Here is a 22,235-nt window from a genome sequence, read left to right on the forward strand (position 1 = left end):
ATCTCTTAATTAAAGGCAGAAGCAAAGGGAAGCTGCCCCTTGGCAGGGTGTTTGCCAGCTGGCTCCTTCTGCCCAGGCCCTCCCCTCGCTGCATGTGAACAGTGTTTGCTAAGCAGCTGGGGAATGTAGCTCATTTGCTCAGCAGGAGTATGAAGGCAGCAAAAGCCATTGCCCTGACCAGGATTTGGCAGCCTGATGGTCGTGGGTGTTGAAGATGTGTATATAGAGTTTGTGATACGAAGGAAATTATAGTACAGCAATGACTAAAAGGAGTGGGACAGAAGCAAATTTTGGAAGCTACTTAGGTAATTCAAAATGTACATTTTTGGTTTTCAATCCCTTAGATACATGCTTTGGTGAGTCCCTCTGATTATATAGCATTTGACTACCCCAGAGAGACAAAGTACAACTAGAACTCAGATAAGGAGCCACTGAGATACACATAATGTTAATATATAAATCAGAATGTTGTGTCATTTTGTGCAATTGATATTAGATCACGCATTATTTCAAGGAGAAGCATGCCAGTTTCCTTGTAATGGGAATTTCCCCCCTGTTTGGCCAAAGTATCAACTTATAATAATTTTACAAAACATATCAATTCTGAATTCAGTAGTTAGGAGTTTAATTTTTTTTATGTTTATTTTTGAGAGAGAGAAACAAAGACAGAGCGTCAGTGGGGGAGGGCACAGAGAGAGGGAAGCATAATCTGAAGCAGACCCCAGGCTCTGAGCTGTCAGCACATAGCCTGACGTGGGGCTCAAACTCACGAACTGCAAGATCATGTCCCGACCCAGTCAGACGCTTAACTGAGTGAGCCACCCAAGCATCCCTCAATAGTTAGGAATTTACAAGAAGGTTTTATTTTTTTTTCTCTTTTTATTAAATTTGCCATCATGCTACAGACTCAAGTCAAATTTACCAGAAACTGTTATGTTATGGAGATTGAGCTTGGTGCTATTTACATCATCTCTGTCTCCATCTCTATGTGCTCACACTGTGCTTGATAAATAATTCTTCCCATTTTAAAGAAGAAAAAATTGAAGTTGAGTTGTGTATCCATATTTACACTCTTCATTAGACAACAGCATGACTTGAATTCTAACACTGATATTCCTTGTTCATTTATAAAAAAAAAAACTTATCCATTTCTATAATAAATGTTAACTTTTTTTAAGTTTATTTATTTATTTTGAGAGAGAAAGAGAGAGAGAAAGCACACACAAGCAGGGGAGGGGCAGAGAGAGGGAGAGAGAGAATCCCAAACAGGAGTCTCAGTGTCAGCACGGAGCCCAGTGCAGGTCTCAAACTCACCAACCATGAGCTTGTGACCTGAGCCAAAATCAAGAGTTGGAAACTTAACTGACTGAGCCACCCACGCACCCCAATAAATGTCAATATTTTATGCAAAAATCATAATTATAACAAATATATCAGAAACTTTGGTTTTGTCTAGATTTTTACACCAGCTTATCTTTAAACAAAATGCAAGTAACATTTCTCACTGAAATTCTCACTAATCTTATTGAATATAATTCTTGCATATTCAGTCACAAGCTTGAGCAGCCAGAGAGCATGAGTAAGTACAATAGTTTCTAGTAATAGTTTACCTCTTTTAAAAGGAACACATCAAGAAATTGTGTGTTTTTTTACTGCTTTTTCCCTAGTGTAGAGAAGGGATAATAGAGTATATAGGAGAAAGTCAGTGAATGGGAATAAAGAAAAAGACTGACATTACTAGGTAAAATTTTATAGGCTTTAATGACCCTAGTTTAAATTCTTTGTAAGACTCTAATAATATTTCTTATACCATAAAGATTCGGCAATTAAATTTAATCTGTGAATTAAAAAATTAAAAAAAATAATTTTTCACATAGAATGAATCAGAAAGCCTATTTGCATTAGAAATTAGAATATCCCAGGCCCCTGGGTGGCTCAGTCAGTTAAGCATCCAACTTGGGCTCAGGTCATGATCACAGGGTTCGTGGGTTCAAGCCCTACATCAGGTTCTGTGCTGACAGCTCAGTGTCTGGAGCTTGTTTCAGATTCTGTGTCTCCCTCTCTCCCTGCCCCTCCCCCACTCGCACTCTGTCTCCCTCTCTCAAAAATAAACATTAAAAAAAAATTAGAACATTTCTATTTAGATGGAAATTGGGATACATTTAACCCTAAGATAATTCTATATGTTTGACTATATTAAATGAGGAATGGTAAACCTGCTTTAAAACAAATAAATGCTAATAGGTTGTATAGTTTAGATTTTACTGGTGGTACATGTTCTGTAGAACATGACTGCCAGTGGACTTTGATGTGTCCAATTAGAAAAAATTTCAAATAATAATGGCAATGAAAACATAGCTTTATAGCTTATTAAATGTTTTCATGTGCATTACTTACTTATTCTTACAGTATCTCTATGAGACTATCCAGGCATCAGTTTCTACCCCAATCTTACAGATAAGGAAACTGAAGATAAAAGTAAACATGGACTTGTGTTATTTTAGCACGTGATTTCAGTATCCACACTAAAGTCACAACATGGCATGCTGCTATCGATTGTAAATTTCAAGGGAAGTTGAAGTTACATGCAACATGAAAGCATGGTTTGCATTTATTTTGCATTTTAATAGTGGTATTAAGATTAACTAATAACCATATTCCCTATTAGAGGTCTTGAGAAAGAATTGTTATATTCTTGTTTTCAATTCTTTTCTCATTTCAGAAAAAAATCCTTTACATCTTATTCCCATTATATTTTAAAAAATAATCAATACATGTTTTTAATTATAAAATAAAATTCTCTGAAATATCTTGAAAGTGATGGTTTATAGTCATCAATCAAGATACTGTAACTAGAGACAGTTCCCACAAACAGAGGGAAAAAAATCTCTGACCATTATCTCTCATGAATTCATTCTTTAATATCCATCAGAAATGTATTAAGTGTAGAAACACCATCAGCCAAAAACAACGTTAGCCAAGAATTCACACAGAAAAATACAAGGGAGAAGAAAGTTCAAAACAGGGACTTTGTGTATTTAGATCTTTGTAGGTCTAAGATTTTCTATTCAGTGTGGTAATCTCAGAGATAAATTACGGACAGTTAGTCTAGACTTTGGTAGCAGTCAAAATAGGAACAGTTTCCTATTTGTTTTCGTTTCTAAAATTATCTTTACAGTGATTTTGTTTTCACTGCATCTCCATTCACTACTCATCCAGCTCAAACACATAAACGTGAAAAAATAGAAAGTGTTTAAAAATTAAAAAAAAAAGTTTATTTGCAGTTTTTTCTTTAGTAATCCATTTGGACTTAATGAATTGAAATTAAATTTCTCCAGTCAAGTACTCATTCCTTCTCCTGAGCCCTAAATATAATTAGAAATGAAACTCACCAAAGATATAAAGCATAAGACTTACCTGGTGATATATGAAACATTGTCACCTTACTCCATGAACAGGCAACATGTTAGATGTGCTCCAATAAAATATTTATAAGAAACATAAACATATGAATACCAGTACTAAAATAGAGTCTGTAAAATAATTTATCTCCTGCAGGGGTGCCTGGGTGGCTCAGTGGGTTAAGTGACTGACTCTTGGTTTTGGCTCAGGTCATGATCTCATGATTCGTGAGTTTGAGCCCCACATTGGGGTTCGTGATAACAGTGTGGACCTTGCTTGGGATTCTCTCTCTCCCCCTCCCCTTCACACTCTCTCTCTCAAAAAAAAATACATGTTAAAAAAATTTTATCTCCTGAAAATCATATTTAAAAGTTTACAAATTTATTTCTGCCAAAGACAAGTATGGTGGATGAGTGGAGAACATGTTACCCACCAATTTTGAGTTCTAGAAAACACTTTTAGGTATCATATAGATAGCACACCTAAGATGTATAGTTTATTTTTTTCTAAAAGATTGTATGTGTACTAATAGCAAGTCTATTAGTTTCTGATTTATTTTCTGATTTATGATTCTAAGATTTGTTGTCATTAGTAATTCACATGTTGACTTTTTTATTGTATGTACATGTGTAATCCAAGGACCAAGAAACCAGCTATACAATTATCAAATCTAAAGAAACAACTGTAACTGCAGAGGGCTTGAAGCCAGCTTCAGTATACGTCTTCCAAATTCGAGCACGCACAGCAGCAGGCTATGGTGTCTTCAGTCGAAGATTTGAGTTTGAAACCATCCCAGTGTGTAAGTCATTTTAATTACTGTCAACTCATGTCTCTGTAATGGTTACCAGAAAAGAGTCAGTGGATCAATACTCTCTCCGGGCATTCTGTCAGTCTCCTGGTCCTCTCTCTCCCAGGCATGACCCCTTCAGGTAGGAAGCATCTGTCATGCTATTATGGTAGGTTGGTAGGTTAACACATCGGTCCCTGCTCCTCATCACATTTAGTCTACTGGGAGATGAAACATCAGGAGATCCTTAAGAAATGTTTAAACCTTGCTTTTAAAGACTTTCCTTCCACAGCTGCCATACTTTATTGAATTATTGCCATTTATTTTTACTTGTTTTATTGAATAATGCTACCAGGCTTAGTCTTTCTATGAAAATTCTACAGGGAGCATTTGTTAGTATTAAGTTTGGCAAGAAAATAGTGCTCTCAGCAACCAATCTGATTGTTTTAAAAAATCAACATCTCTGGCAGCATCTCTGAGTGAAGGATCTAGAAATGTTTCTGGAAAACACTTCTTGCACCATTTTTTTTTTCAAATAAAATAGCATAAAACGTTTTTCTCTTTAATGTCAAACAATTGATTACTTGTCCTAGAGCACGCATTAAAAGTAGGATTAGAAGAAGACAATAAAAGTTTTGTTATGAAGAAAATAACACTAGGAGTAGTGTGAAATGTCAAATATGTGGGTGTATGTATTTTCATTTGGTGGGTCACAATTAAGAATATTGGCTTTAGTGAGTCACCATTACTAAGTGAATACTATCTTATCATTCAGGTATGTTAAGACAAAATTATCTGAAAATCATTATCTTGAACATACACTTTAAAGAGACTTTTCCTTTTTTTATGAATATAATTTATTGTCAAATTGGCTTACATACAACACCCAGTGCTCATCCCAACAAGTGCCCTCCTCAATGCCCATCACCCATTTTCCCCTCTCCCCCACCCCGCATCCACCCTCAGTTTGTCCTCTGTATTTAAGAGTCTCTTGTGGTTTGCCTCCCTCCCTCTCTGTTTGTAACTATTTTTTCTCCTTCCCTAACCCCATGGTCTTCTGTTAAGTTTCTCAAGATCCACATATGAATGAAAACATCTGTCCTCTGACTGATTTATTTCACTCAGCGTAATACCATCCAGTTCCATCCATGTTGCTGCAAATGGCATGATTCCATTCTTTTTTATTGTAAAAAGACTTTTCTAATTGGATACTTAATTCATAATAATGATGCATGATGTTATTCATTGATTAGTTTTTAAAATTTATAATATTTAATTTATATTATATATAGGTCATAAATTTTTATGATGGGCTTTTCTTTTTCATGTATGTTATCACATATGTCATTAATATAGTCCTAAAACCAAATGCAAACATAAACACAGGAATGCAAAAATCTTTATTTTAGAAAGACTATTTAAAATGAGGATTTGGGTGGAAAATCTTAAACTATTCTTTCTCAAGCTTTAGTTTCTATCTTATAACTGCATAGTATCCATTCTATTTTATTTTTGTTATGCATACAAATAAATATTTAAAATAGGCCCCGTATATCATTCCTTTTCCCAACAGCAATGTTAAAACACACCAGCAAATAAACCTAGCATGAATGAAACTATCCAGCCAATCAAGTTAGCTCTTTTTTCTTGTTTGTTTTAACATAAATTCTCTTGAAACTTTGAGACTATCACTGAACCTTTCTTAACTCCCACTCACCAAGATTTACCAACACTTTCATGCTTCTTTTATGATTTTTTCTCCAATTCATTACTTCCTTTAATCCATTTCTTACCTACTTGATTCAAATATGTATAACCAAATTGCTGAAATAATGTTATTCTGTGTCTTAAATTATATTTTTATTAAGATAAATGTAGTTTCACATGAAGTTGTAGGGAATGATACAGAGTGAACTCTTGTACAATTTTTTCAGTTTCTCCCAATGGTAACATTTTGCATAACTATAGTATAAGATCACAATCAGGATATTGACATTGATGCAATCCACCAATCTTACTCAACTTTCCTTGTACCCTTTTTTATGTGTGTATGATGTAGGCGTGTGTGTGTGTGTGTGTGTGTGTGTGTGCATTAAGTTCGATACAATTTGGTCAGTTGTGTAGGTCTTTATATCTACCATCATGGTCAAGATACTTCACAGTGCCAACACCATAAAGTTCCTTCGTGTTGCCCTATTATAACTATACCAACTGCCTTTGGGAGCAGCTCCTGTCCCATAACTAATCACTGACAACCACTAATTTCTAAACATTCATTTCTAAAATTTTGACATTTCAGAAATGTTCCATAAATGGAATCATACAGTATGCAACCTTTTAGTTTAGAATTGACTTTTTTCACTCAGTATAATTTCCTAGAGATTCCTGCAAGTTGCTTGCTTCTTTTTTTGTTGTTGAGTAGTATTCTATGGTATGTGTGGGCCACAATTTGTTTAACAATTCACCTATTGAAGGACATCTAGGCTGGTACCAATCTTTGCTAGTACGAGTAAGGTGCTGTGAATATTCATTGACATGTTTTTACATCACCTAAGTTTTCATTTACCTGGGATAAATACCCAAGAGTACAATTGCTATATCATATGGCAATTTTATGTTTAATTTTGAATTTTGTGGGAAACTGCCAAACAAGTTTCCAGGGTGGCTGTACTATTTGACAGTCCTACCAGCAATGCAGCTGTGTATGAGTGATCAGTTTCTCCACATCCTCATCAGCATTTGCTGTTATCACTATATTTTTCTTTTAGGCATTTTGGACAGGTGGCTAGTGATATCTCATTATGGTTTTAATTTGAAATCCCTGTTGGCTAATGATGTTCACCATCTTTTCATGTATGTATTTCCCACCCAGGTTGTTATAAATTTCCCCATTAATTCGTATGTGCTCATATTGCATATCAAAAATTATGGCTTTGATATCTCATTATGGTTTTAATTTGAAATCCCTGTTGGCTAATGATGTTCACCATCTTTTCATGTATGTATTTCCCACCCAGGTTGTTATAAATTTCCCCATTAATTCGTATGTGCTCATATTGCATATCAAAAATTATGGCTTTAATCAAGAAATTGAATAGTTACAGCTGTGGGAGAAAGACCCCAAATTTTCAGCCGGGCCTTCAAAAAACCTCATAATCTGGCTTTAACAAATCTTTTCAGATTCATGATTAACTATCTAAATATATAGCTAAAATGTGGAGAATATCTACACAATATGGAGTATGAGAAACAAAATGAGATAAGCAACATGACTTCTCAGTATATACTAGCTTAAAGTTCCCCGGGATAATGTAAGTATATAGTTATTGAAAAATAAACATTATTTACTAAAGAATATTAGTGTCTATAATTAATATTCTTTGAATAGTAGTGTGTTACATTGCCCCAAATTTGCTTTTAAGCATTCCCAAAACATTCCTTAACTATTCTTCCAAAAATACATCACGGATTAAAAAAATAGGAAATGTGAGTGACTAGAAATTTGTTATCTTTAAAGATTAAAAAACTTAATGATATATTAAAGTAATAATCATGGATTATACTGGGCTTATAATTTTTTTTCCTCTGGTGCGAAAGAATGAAAATGTATGAAGGCATTGACATTACCTTATCAATTCTATATATTTTCAAGTTAGTTGATATATTGGGGATATAATTGATGCTGTCAGGGCAAACAATGAACAAATAGTATAAAATCTTGATGAGTTATGTTTTATTAGAAATAGCTCACAAAATAATTAATACATTTGAAATAATAAAATAATTAAAGCCCATCAAGGAACTTAGGAAAAGCTGCACATTTTTTCTTAAAGTTTATTTATTTTTGACAGAGAGAGAGAGAGAGAGAGAGAGAGAGCGAGCATGAGCTAGGGAGGGGCAGAGAGAGAGAGGGAGACACAGAATCCGAAGCAGGCTCCAGGCTCTGAGGCATCAGCACAGAGTCTGACACAGGGCTCAAACCCACGAACCATGAGATCATGACCTGGGCCGAAGTCAGATGCTCAACTGACTGAGCCACCCAGGCACCCCAAAGCTGCACATTTTTTAAAAAATGAAAATGTATTATTGAAATTCTTCCTCATAGGCCCTTGATTTAATTATCTAATATACAAAACTATCTGATTTAAGTGAACGGTAGAGGAAAAAAGGTAAATGTGAATGTTTGTGATTTGGCATTATTAACAAAATATTTTCATAAAATGTATTAATCATTTGAAATTTTTAGTATGCCATTAAAAATATTTTATTGCAAGATAATATCCCATACCTAGGTGCATATTTTAATATATTGTTAGATTAGATCTTGTCAATTGTTAAAAATGAAGCATTTGACAGTACTAATCACCAGTATTTTTTTTTCTCAAAATTAATAGTTTGGTTAGCCAGAATTTGCCCTGTTTTTATCCCTACCTCTGATTAATCATGCCCCCTTTCTCCAAAATGATATCTCAGAGTTCCCAAAATGGCCCATTGAGACCAGAAAGATTTGTTAGAATTTGTTTAAAAGGGCTTTTGAAGTCTAGATGGAGAATTTGGGAATTTTTTTATAGGTAGTAGGCATTTATTAAATTTTTGATCAGAGAAACATGATCAAAGTGATATTTTTGGATGTTTATGTGAACACATAGAAGGCAAAGGGAACATTTATAAAACCAGTGAACAATAGTCCAGTAGATTTGAATCAAATAGGTGAGTGTTGGACAAAAGAAATATAGTTTGTGGGGAAAAAACAGAAGAAACACAAAAATGTTTGGTAATCAATGGCCAAGTAGGAGTTAAGAAAAATTCAGTGATAGTTAAAAGAAACCAGAAGAAAAGAGATCAAATTAGTCTGGTTTGTGGTTTGATTTATGGTGTTTATTTATTGATGTGTTTTTGTTAATGTCCTTGGGGTGGATGTGGTATAAAAATGCTATTTGTATATGAAAATGAATCCAAATAAAAGGAAAGTAGTTTTTGTTTTTGTTTTCTTTTAATAGGGTCATGCTTTGAAGTGAAGTAAAGTAAGAGTTGTAAATATAAATTTGGGACTCATGAGCTTAGAGTTAACTGATGTCATAAGCATAAAAGTACCCATAAGAGGTAGAGAGAAAAGGAAGCAAGAAGGGAGAAAGACAGAAGAAGATTAAAGAGTAAGGAGAGAAGTGTGGAGGATCAGGAGCATTCATCAGGAATTGTTCATGAAGAAGATGTAGGAAGAGAATGTGGAGCCAACGGAACTGACAAAGTAGTGCTACAGTGTGGGGGAAAAGGGGAAAAACGCCTCATCTGATGTTCTATAAACCAAGACGAAGCAGAGCCTCAAGGCTGAAGTTTATGTTCAACAAAGGCAAATACCTTATGATGCATGGTAAAGTAAATGGAAGAGTACTCATTGTGTTAGCAAGAATGTCATGCATAGAACTCAAAGGCAGAAGAAGATAAGTTGCAGAGGGAATTTAATAATGTTGGTTATCAGATAATAATAAATAATAAATAAATACAAATAACAATACTGCTCTAGATAACAATCAAGGTGTTAAATAGGAAAGAATAATTCGATAAAGCAGAAAATAACAATATGTAAAAATAATATCTACTAATTATTTAAGGCTGTCAATAGTCGAAGCACTGTGCTAAATATTATCTCTAAACAGAATTATAATGATCCAGGAAAATTATTCCTGTTTGGAGATTAATGAAATGAGCCTTGATAAAGTTAAATACTTTGCTTTGGCCTATATCCCTAGTAAATGTTGGACCTGTTTTCAAATTTAAGTTGAACCAACATCAGTAAGTTTAGGTATAAGGATTTGTTTCCACTAAGAACAATTATCTATTCAGGCTTGGAGGTAGCAGACAAGTAGCCTATAATTGACTCCTGGATAAAAGACCTCCTGGAGGGAGACCTTTGAAGGAGCCAGGTCTTGGAAGAGATAGGAAGGATTCTAACATTGGAGTTAGGTGAAGCAAAGGAAACTACATAACCATCCAGTTGTATTTAACCAGAGTTCAGACTTGATTGCTCTTTAATCTATACAGTTTAACATTATTGAAACATGAGAAATCGTAATAGATTAGAGTCTGAGAAAATGAGGAAGACTCATTATGATGATTTTGTTAGGAAATTAAGAAGAGAGAATAAAAAATATTGGAACAGCAGTTAGAGCCTAATAAAAATAACATTGAATGTATGTGGACCATGTCTGCATGATTTTTTCTAGAAACATTGCTTCTTGCCAAAAAGAAAATTAAAGAACCGAGAAAAGCAATGCTATAAGTAATCTGAGTTTAGAGACTAATAAAGCAAACCTTGGGGAAGGTTACTAGTGATAGTGGAGTAGCTTTGCCCTACACATTTATACTGCTCAGCAGTTTTAAATTCCCTACCACAGATCTCAATATCAGAGAATAAAGGAGAAAATCAAGATAAAGAACCATTGAACTGCAACTATTATTATCCAAGAAAAGGGAGGGTAAGAACATAGATTTAGACTGTCAATAAGAGTCTTTCTTGTACATGAACAAGCTACTAGTGATATTGGGTCTGAAGACTGGTCTAAAAGATCAAATTGTAGATCAAATGCAAGAAGTGGTCAGAGAGTAAGTCAATTTTGGTTTGAAAGAATCAAGGGAGAGGTGACAAGAATAGAAAGGGAAGTGTTTGGATGTCCAAAACTATTGATGGGGCCAATAGCTGGTAAAGGGTTCTAGGAAGCAAAACAGGGAAATTATAGTTGTTATTACTCTTGATGACTTAAAATTTGTTAAGAAGGGTAACTAATGCCACTCTGAATTAATCAAAGTGATGATTTTGTTAAACAATAGCATGGTAGGTATCTTATTGAGGGTTTCTTGAGAACATTAGTAAAATTAATTTTTTTCTGTAGCATTCTTATTATAACACAGTGCAGATATCAGCATGAAAGAAATATCTCCATACTTATTTAGGTACAACTATCTTAACAGGTCCGTATTCCTTTTATTATGGTAATTGTACAGTTAAAATATATAATATTTCATCTAAATCCATGTATTTAAAAAAATGATGTAAATGAATTTAATCTTACTGTAGACTTCTCAAAGTTCTAAGTGTATGTCTTGATATTTTTCAAAAAGGAGTCCTATATATAAAGTATACTCATGGATGATATTCTGCTGGAAATTACGATTTTTAAAATTATATTCAGAATGTGATATTAACTTCACTGAAGCCATAACCGCAATATTTTGGACTTCAACGTATGTCTATCGGAAAAAAACCCTGTCTGAGGTGTCAAGATTTTTCTCCTAGAAACAGCCACATGCAAACTCTAAAATGTCAAATCTCGGATACTTAGCACCTCCTGTTTAGAGTAAGGGGTTTGGTATCAAGGACTAAGTTTCATTTTATCTTGCAAACCTAAGATCCCTAGATAAACACTATGCAAACAATTACATTCATTTTTTATGATGACAAGGAAATAATCAGTGACTTAGTGATTCTTTCAAATTTCCATTTGGAGAGTAAATATTTTCTCCTAAAGATGTCTTTTCAATTACACACCATTGAGCAGAGATATTAGGGGGAAATCTCGGCCAAGTGTGGGTGAATTGTTTAAACCATGCATCGATTACCGACTATTAAGCAGCTCTTATTTGAATGCATATGATCTCTTTAACCGCGGGCTCCGTTTTCTGTGTCTTCTATCAGCAGTTGCAGCCTCCAGCGATCAAAGCCAGATTCCTATAATTGCTGTGTCTGTGACAGTGGGAGTCATTTTGTTGGCAGTGGTTATCGGCTTCCTCCTCAGTGGAAGGTAAGAGAGGAAGCTGTGATTTTGAACTTTTGCAGCTGATCTCTTCTTTACCTTGATCTGACCATTTGGCTGTTAAGCACATCCCAAAACAAATCAGACAAGCAAATATGTCAGTAGATAACCACAATGTAAGAGATATTTTTAAGCCTTGCCTTGTCCATATGAGGGCTAACATTTAAGCACACAATTTCTCCTTTCCAGGTATGCTCTCTTCACAAGAGTGATTAATAACTTGGTATTATTGATTCTATCTTTAACCACATTTTTTCTGATACAGTTTTTTAAATCTGATTCATTTTGTCTCAAAAATATTTATAGTCATTTCAGTTTTAGTGTTAGGGAAGACCTATGCCTGTGCCTGGTAGATACATAAGAATAATACTAATAATTCTACTTAGCCAGGATTCTTTCCTAGCAGGGTGATGGATATGAAGCAGACACTCTGGAAAACAGAGAAATAAACAACCCTTTTTAATGACTGCTTTTATTTTCAGCTTCTGGATGATTTCAGCCCGACTACATCAATCATAGTGTGTACGGGTCGCAGTGAATTGCACTGAATATTGTATCAATGGATACATTAACATGTGTGTTGCACATCTACATTTTTTATTGTGAACAAAAACAAGAGGTAGAGAGCCAAGAAGAACTTCTGTAGAAAGTATTTCCTGACACTGAGCTGAGCATAATCAACCTTCAAAAAGATTTGTAAAATAACAAGTAAATGAATCAAACCATGAGCGCTCTGTATCCCTACCACAAACATGTTTCCATTTTTCACTAGGCCACTGTCAGAAGGAATATTCAGTAATTAGTGCCATCCATTTGAAAATGTGTTGGTGTTAGACTATTGCAGAAAACTTGATGAGAGTCTTCATGGAAATATTTAGACTTGCACAAATATGTGAAATTGTTATGTAAGGTCCAAAAAAAAAACGGTCAGGAAATCAATATTCATATTAATTTTGTTACTGTTCTACTTACTTACTTTTGACTCTTCAGCACATATTCAACTCATAAATATACAGAATTGGGCACTTTTCAATATACTGCATATTATATTCTGAAAAGATTTATAACTATAGCCTTAAATTACAGTAATTTATTTTCATAAAACATTGTTGAATATACTCCTTTGAACATCCTTTCTTTTTGTATATGAAAATTCCTTTTCTTCTAGTTCCTGTTTATTTAAGAATGTTCAAAATTTTCTTAAGAATGTGTATAGAAATCCATCACTTATGTTTAATGCTAGAATAGCAGTGATGCACTTTTAGAATTTCTAGGTAGGAAGCAGTTTGTGTTCTTTTGAGGACAGCTAGCCTATTGGACCAGAAAGCTGGCTGGCTGGTACCCCACTGTTCGTTTTTCTCTGAAGTCACCTGGGGAGAATGCTCTGATGATGTCCCTGCTTCCTGGGAGATAAAAATGTTGTCATGAAAACTCAGGCTCAGATTTTGGTCAAATAAGATAATTGTCTGGTAACTGTTAAGGAACCTTCCACGTGATATGAGTCTTTTCTACCTCAAAAGGGTAGATAACTATGATACAATTGCAGAGCTGGTTTGTAATATCATTTCTTTACTTCTGACTGAGATATGAGTTGGCTTCTTCATTTCCAATAAATCCAGAAGTGTTAGTTATAGTTAGGGACATGGGGATTATAAGATGTTGTATTTGTTATGTCCACACTTAGAGGAAGTGAATAAAACAGAAGGAAAGATCAAGATCTAGAATCCAATAAGTCTGTGTGTTTGAGGGTTTATTAAAGGACAAATCAAATATATATACAATATATCTTATTGTATACTTAGCCACAGTATATTTATTTAACCTAAGTATCGTTAATGTGAATTTACTGATGACATTCAGCTATGGATTCTTGCTTACTTGTATGTGAATCAGCCACTATTCTCAAAAATTTTTCTTCCCCAACACACAAACACACACACACACACACACACACACACGTATACATATATAGATATGTATACAGATACATATGTATCTGTAGCATTAGATGAAGTGTTTGAAAGAAGATTCAATTTACCCATTACTTGGTAACTGAAGGATAGCAATGCTCTAGTGTCCATGTGCACACACACGCACCACATAAATTCCATATGTACTTGGATTTGCTGCATGAGAATAATTAAATTTTAGTGTAATTTCTCAGTTGTACTAGAATCACAGCTACACCCAAGATACAAATCTTAATTTTTAACAGAACTAAATCTGTGACTTGCTAAGATAATATTTTGTATACATTGTCTTGTAGAAGTACATTACTTTTTAAAAATAGCAATACCTTATGAATTTGTGCATCATGTATTCATATTAAATTTTTCTTAATGGTACTTACTATACAGGGACTAGGAATTTCCAACTTAAGGGAAAACAAATTTTATCCCCCAAACTCTGAGATTTATATATTTTTTACCAGCAATTTCTTTTGCATGAAATTTTCATTACTTCATTTTTTGGAATGGATATTCTTGAATTTAAGGGGGCATTTGTCTTACGATAAAAACATATCTGGCCATTTGTATTTTTCATGTATAAGTTATTTTATGTTGTTTTACATAAGTATACTTATTCAAAAGCTAAATTAAATGATTCTTAAATGTCTTTGCCTATCTCATTCAAGACAATGAGCTTCATAATTTTTGTCTGGACTAAGAAAACCATATCCATCTCATAGTACCCAGTGTCTTGAATTAACTCAATAAAGATTTGTCAAATAAAGGAAAACATAAATGAAGAAATGTGGCCAAAACCTAATAATTTGTTGGAAATTATTTATGAATACTGACAAACTATTGAAAAAAAACTGTTCTAGGAATGGTCTGAAGACATTGAATTATATATGTTTCTCCCTCCTGTCTTTGCCAAAATATGACTGATAAACATCCACAAAAATATAATAACTTTATTCTCTCACTCTGAACTTTGTCACTTTTTAACTTCTTGACTATATTAAAAACCAGATATTTGCTCCTAGGTAAAATGTCTTTTAATTGCAAATAATTTGACTCCTCAGTGGTGATAAAGATGAACTAATTTTTATATACTGAAAAAATATTAATATCACTTGAATGTAATATATATTGGAAATTTATATCGTTTGGACCCTGGAGAAAGTACGTCTTGAAGACACATATTCACTGGTGATTTGTATTTCTATTCAGACCAGATCAAAAAAATGAGGATTATAACATATTGAATACTATGGGACTAATCTACTTCAAAGAAAAAATTATCTTTTTTATTCTAAAATAAATTGAAAGATAAAACATAAATCAAATATAGAGACTTTCTAATCTTTTTAGGCTAAAATTGATTACACCAAAACCTCTTGGAGTCTTTCTACTTAGGTAGAGTTTAAAATAATATAGGCAAATATCCATCTTGAAGGAAAAAGTTCCATTTAAAAAAACAGAAAGAGGGGCGCCTGGGTGGCGCAGTCGGTTAAGCGTCCGACTTCAGCCAGGTCACGATCTCGCGGTCCGTGAGTTCGAGCCCCGCGTCGGGCTCTGGGCTGATGGCTCAGAGCCTGGAGCCTGTTTCCGACTCTGTGTCTCCCTCTCTCTCTGCCCCTCCCCTGTTCATGCTCTGTCTCTCTCTGTCCCAAAAATAAATAAACGTTGAAAAAAAAAAATTTAGAAAAAATAAAAAAACAGAAAGAATTATAACACCTTAGGATTCTATCAATCTTAGAATTTGTGTGATCTTCCTGTTTAAAGGTGCTAAATATTCCATAGAGCATTTTCTGCAGGGTTTAGATTCTCGTTTTTACTTTCTTCACCATTAATTTTAAATGGATTTTTTATTGCAGTACAAAACAATTGACATGTCCTTAGCAAACTATGAGCTAATTACCCTAGAATGGATATAAATTAAACCTCCTGATATGCACAGCATGTTGTAATTGTTTTTTAATCTTTCTCTTTTATCAGTAATGACAATGCACATTGATAACTTTCTTATTATATACTAAGTTTATTGAGTTTTTCCTCTTATATATACTACTTTATAGATATAAATTATTTAATAAACAAACTTTTCATCACTGATTGTCATCTCCACACTTCCAGTTACATGTTTGAGAAAGTCTTTTACAGTGCCCTTCTTCTATTTTCCTTTCCTTTAAAGATGATCTTGATTATATTGTTACTTTTTTTCCACCGTCTCCATTTCAAGCTTGAGGCCTAATTCTTGATTACTGGATACTTCTTAACCTGATATAAAGCTTAAATTAACAGGACCTACTGGTACTGAACATATAAAGGAAAACATCTTTCAGTGTAGAGAAACTATTTCTTCTTTGAACCTTGGTCAACATAGACAACCTGGTTTTAAACAATATATTTTAATACTTTGTTTCTGATCCCTTATTTATTACACACTCATGAATTTATTTTTTAAGAAAATTGCAGAGATTTGATTTTTATTTCAATCAGTGCCACATGTATGCTCAGGAGTCAAAGATACAAACATTATATACATGCACTCCCACACATTTCCACTTATTTTTGCATGTAAGTACAAAGAAGTTAAATCTGTTTGCCAGTTTTAAAAATGGAAAACAAAATAAAAAACCAATGGGGTAGAAGAAAAGGTAGAAGAATTTCCTCAAGCTGCTTAACCTTGGATGTGATTTTAAGATTACTAATGTATGACTTTAATACTATGATGCTCCTGAGATTATAAATTGAGTCTGAGTCACAGCTTATTGTAAAAATGATTATTTTCTCAGCGAGAGATCTCCCCTTGTTTGTCCTGTTCGTGTTCAAATCCTGTAGCTCCATGTATGACTGCTGACTCTTATTTCTCTCTTTGTTTATTAAACAATTGGAACTCAATTGACTTGAAATGTCTCATAGTTTTCTGAGGCAAAAATTCTTCAGTGGATAGTGTACTTGAAGGCTAACCTATCAAAATTAAGATACTGAGACCATGTTAGAAATTTCAAGGAAAAAAAAAACTAGTAGATTTAGGTAAGATGTTGCTTCAGGGTTTTTGGTGTTTTTTTTTTTACTTAAAAATACTATTAAAATTTAGCCTTTTGTAAATTGGTTCAAATCTCTTAATGTATAACACGTTGTAAATGACATATTCTTCAGATATTACAAACATTTATTGAACATCTGTTGCACATCAAACACCAAGATAAGTCCAGGCATGTGAAATAAGAAGATAATGTTCTTTTCTCAAAGTGTTTCCACTTTAATTTCATGGTCAGATCAATGGACAGAATTTCATAAACAGAATTACAACAGCTATGGATAAAAAAGAGGGTTTAAATTAGAATCCTCCTAAATGGTAACTTTTTTTTTCTTTGTACCACAATGGTGATCTGATTCATTAACTAAAAAAAAAAATGAGTTCTTATTACATGCCTGTCACATTTTTTATGTTAGGAAAAACAATGGTTAGGAAAAACAGTGGTTTTGATGGTAAAATCCACTGGACTTAGAAACTTTCTTTCAAACTTATTTGGAGTCAAAATAAAAAAAAAATATGCAGGCATTTTGAGTGTAATTTGATTCAGACAAGTGCCAGAGCTCTGCCTAATTTTGATATCAAAGCATAAAGCTTCCTAAGTGAGTGATTTTTAAAGGGCATGAAGTATTATAAAACCTTCAGAGAAGCCTCTTTGCCTAATGGAATAACACAGTAATAATGTTGGTAATAATAAGTACAATAAGGTCTAGCATGAATTACATACTACCTACTAGGCATTGTTCCAAGGGTTGTACGTGTAATATTTCACACAACTATGTCTCAGTATTAGTTCTATCTTCAATTTATGCTTGATAAAATTATCTTCTTTCAGTTTCTTGACCATTGTAAAAGTGGTGCAGGCTTGAGGCTTTTGCACTGGCTCTTCCTGTGGCCTAGAGCTCCCTTGCCCCAGAGAAGCACGTGGCTTCCTCCAGCTTTCAAGTCTTTACAAAATCCCATCCTCTCAATCGAGCTAACTAAAATCATAGCCCATGATTCCTTCTGCTGCATATCAGATCTCTCTTACCTTGATTTGACTCTTCATGACACTTAATTGCCATTATATTACTAAAAGTATATTTCTTGTGTTAATTTTTTGTCTAAAGATCCAAGATGGCAGAGATCTTTATCCATGGGTTATTTTTTTCCTTCTGAGAAAATGTCTAGAACATAAATTACTATATACAGTTAGTTAGTGGGGGCCTAGGGCTTGAATGCAGCTCTGACTTTAGGACTTAGTTCTTCATTAGACAGCTTCCCCCATGACTTGTAAAGCATTAAACTGTATGATCTTAGTGAAACTCTGAATTCTTGTATACAAAGTCACTGATTCTCTATTGCCAAAAATAATGGTATTAATTAACGTTTAAAACCTTTCCACACTGATCAGCAATATATAATTCTATTTATTTATTTACTGACTTATTTACTTATTTATCTTGAGAGAGAGAGAGAGAGACAGACAGAGCAGGGGAGGGGCAGAGAGAGAGGGAGAGAGAGAATCCAAAGTAGGCTCCACCCTGTCAGCACAGAGACCAACCTGGGACTTGAACTCACATACCATGAGATCATGACCTGAGCCTAAATCAAGAGTAGGAAGCTTAACTGAATGAGCCACCCAAGTGCCCCTAAACTGGTCAGTAATATAAATAAAACACCTTTTAGAAATTAATGCCAGTGATTTCTTGACACTAAGGTAAATAAATAATATATTGGATTTTTTTTTAATTTTTTTTCTACATTTTTTATTTATTTTTGGGACAAAGAGAGAGAGAGCATGAACAGGGGAGGGGCAGAGAGAGAGGGAGACACAGAATCGGAAACAGGCTCCAGGCTCCGAGCCATCAGCCCAGAGCCTGACGCGGGGCTCGAACTCACGGACCGCGAAATCGTGACCTGGCTGAAGTCGGACGCTTAACCGACTGCGCCACCCAGGTGCCCCTGGATTTTAATGAATTATTCACCAGTCCTTCACTGGAAAATTGTACAGATAAGTTATTTATTCTAGAATCAACACATTAAATACCACCAACTTTATGACCATTCCTCATTTTGTGAAAACTGATTAATTTTGCCTCTGTGTTTCCTCAAAACTGTTTTTTTTTTCCCAACTGAAGTACTTTTAGTTCATCATTCTATATATGTCTCCTCTGATAGATATGTGCTCATCATGAATAAACAGATTATAGTGTAGATTCTCAGTGAATGCCCAGTGATCTTATTATTGGAGGAATGAAGTTGGAGTTCGGGATTCCTGAAAATACCTTCCAGCATTACCACTATGTTTTTTTTTTTACCTAGACTCCTTTGGTTGCATATGACAGAAGCCAAATTCAAAGTGACTTATTCTAAAAGAGAATTATAGATCATATAGGTGAAACATTCCAGAGATGTATAAAAAAAAAAAAAACCCAAATCCAAAGTACAGACACTTATTGATCTAGGTACTAAGATAGTGTCTGCTATGCAATATGGAGGCACATGATTGAAGAGTGCTGTGGCACAAATGTGATATTTAAAGCCACTCATCAAAATAAGGTTATTTGGATGGAGCCCATCAACACTGACACTGAGAGTGGAAGAGAAAGATCTGGTGAAAGCAGACTGAGGAGTGGCCCTTGAGATGGCAGGAGACCAGACAGTTATTGGATCACTGAAGAAGGAATGGTCGCTGTGTTGACCCCAGCTCTGACTTTAGAGTTCTTGCCTTTCACTCTCAGAGCCCATATGGTACAGGTTCTGACAGGAACCTAAAACCCAGCTCCACAGACTTAAGTCAATTGATAACACTTGAGACCTTAACTAAGAAGAGGATGGAGAGGTTACACTGTATGGCCCAGCACGGTAGGAGCTCACACCTGAATCTGCAGACAGGGCCAGTCTCATACACAGCATAAGAACTGAAAATGTGGAAAGAGGCTCTTGCTCCGTGACTTTTTCTTATGCTGCATTTCATCTCTCAGTATTTAAACCTTACCCACATGTCAAGATCTACATTAAGCATCATTTTCTATCACAAAATCTTCCTTAATTCTCTTAGCCAAAGCCTTTTTCCTTCCAATGAAGTCTCAGAACAATATATCAGTAGTTCTCATGAAATTTAACACTTTCAACTGCAAATTATAGTACATTGAGTAAACATCTTTCTTCTTCAGTAAGTGAAAGATAAAAGATAAAGATTTCTGTGTCTCTCCACATAACCTACCTCATAAATTATTGAATTAAGGATAAACCGTACATCAGTCTCCATTTGAAGTGCTTTGTCTCGTTTTTTCCTATTAATGTTGATAGTTTGGAAAATAAAAACTGTTAGCAACACTGATAAGAGTGTAATAGAATACCTAACACATAAATGTGCTTTCTTCCTGATTACTGAAATTTTTGCACTATCACAAAATAAATGCAGTGATTTCAAAGAAGTATTACATAGGAAGAAGAAGTCTTCACTAGCTTATATTATTCATTCGACATCTGGGCATCCAGATGCCAGAATGATGATACACCTGGTAGCATCAAGTGGTGATAGTTTTTATTAATAATAATGTAGGTCAACAGGTTTGATTTCTCTCCTGATTCTCTTCAGATTATGAGTATCATGAATATGTTAGTATATTTAGCATTTCTAACATCATTACGATTATGTAGTTTCAGAACTTGGTATGTTTTGGTAAGAAAAATATTGTGTGGAAATATTTTGTCTCATTCTATCCTAATTTAAAATAATGATAAATAGCCAAATATTTATAATCACACATGTAAATACTGATTTTAGGAAAGCTCTCATTAAAAGCAAATCTCAGTGGCTTATGAATTAGCAGATGTGACTTTATGAAACTGTAATAAATCCAGGCATGTGTATTGATTTAATATCTGAGAGTTGTTATTCCTTCTATTTTCTCATGATTACACGCTTTTTTCTTCAAAGGCTCTGAATCAAAGATAATTAGAGAGAAGATCATAATTTATTAATAACTGACAAATGGGGATCAGGACACAATAGTGCCAGAAAGACGAGGAGCATAGCAACAACTAATTGCCCACTGTGGGAAGTAAATCGTCCTAGGAAACTGAACCCAAGAGAGTTACTGGTTCAATTGCTCAACATTATTGAATATCCCACCTGCGACTTCTCACAGATCAAACACGTAAACATCACGACAACTCTCAGGAACTTATATTGAGGCAAACATTTTGGAGGAAAAATTCTATGACATGGAGATAAGTTAATATCATTGATTTGCAAAAAAATAAATATTATTATAGCAAAGAATCTAAAGACTCAGATTTCATCAAGTATGAAGCATAGAGCAGGTCAAAAGCCTAATACAAGAAAGCAGAATACACTTTTTGTCTGAAGCTCTATCTGCCTCAAAGCTCTATTTCTATAAAATGTGAAAGAGAAAATGCTAGCATGCCAGCAGACACTATGCTCTGACAGAGGACTCTGCTAGGTTTCTGGGAATCTTACTACATCTCTCAGAGCCCACACAGGCTCTCACAGGAACCTGATATCCAGCTCTCCAGAGAAAAATCAATAGCACTACGCTATGCCAAAGGGTAGCCCATCTATTCAACAAAACCCCGTTAATTTCCTGAGCCATGTCTAGGAATATATCCATCGCTGAAAAATGAAGCAAATGGCAGTAAAATGTTCCAAATGATTTTAAACTCCAGCTAAAAACCCCATTTGTTTAAGATCTGTGCTCTTTTTAAAAAAACTTTCATAAACCTGCAAAGAAAGAAATGTTTCTAATGGATTAGCAACTCAATTTCAAACAGCTGCATTCTTTATTGTGCCATGTAGAGGAATTGACTTCAAATATATCTGATGTCTGTGGTAGTTTTAGTGCTACAAACATATTATATCCTAATTATTTTGCTTACCAAAATTCTTTTTACTATCGCTCACTCCTTGCTTCTCATTATTTCCTACCCTCCTGACTTTTTAATCTCACAGAAAACTGGCATACTCCCCTGTGGTGGGTCTTCGGCATGCATTTGCTCTGAATAGTCTACAGGCATTACTCCGCTCTCTTGAAGCCATCAATACTGCATAACATCGGCGAATTGTAATGATTATTTGGGGCTTTTGTTCTTTAAATCCCTGTTTTATTTGCTTATTTTTTTAAATGACCCGTTATCTTTTCTTCCCATTCTTATGGTCTGGCATTGGGTTCCACATCTCTATCATGGTCGTTGTTGAGTTCTCTTGAGCCAAGGTAGATCGAAAGGCCAGAAAGATG

At 34.4% G+C, this 22,235-nt stretch overlaps 1 protein-coding gene across 3 annotated transcripts in view; it reads left to right on the forward strand.

The window, feature by feature from the left end:
- EPHA5 (EPH receptor A5) overlaps positions 1-22,235 on the forward strand; it is a 351,005-nt gene that overhangs the window by 260,060 nt on the left and 68,710 nt on the right. For all 3 annotated transcript variants that reach the window (XM_047857341.1, XM_047857340.1, XM_047857338.1), the window contains exons 7-8: positions 4,042-4,201; positions 11,883-11,988. In XM_047857341.1, coding sequence (XP_047713297.1) covers positions 4,042-4,201; positions 11,883-11,988 — 266 coding nt within the window. The remainder of the gene's footprint in view (positions 1-4,041; positions 4,202-11,882; positions 11,989-22,235) is intronic.

This window comes from Prionailurus viverrinus, chromosome B1 (genome assembly GCF_022837055.1).
Source record: "Prionailurus viverrinus isolate Anna chromosome B1, UM_Priviv_1.0, whole genome shotgun sequence".
In the NCBI taxonomy this organism is placed as follows: domain Eukaryota; kingdom Metazoa; phylum Chordata; class Mammalia; order Carnivora; family Felidae; genus Prionailurus; species Prionailurus viverrinus.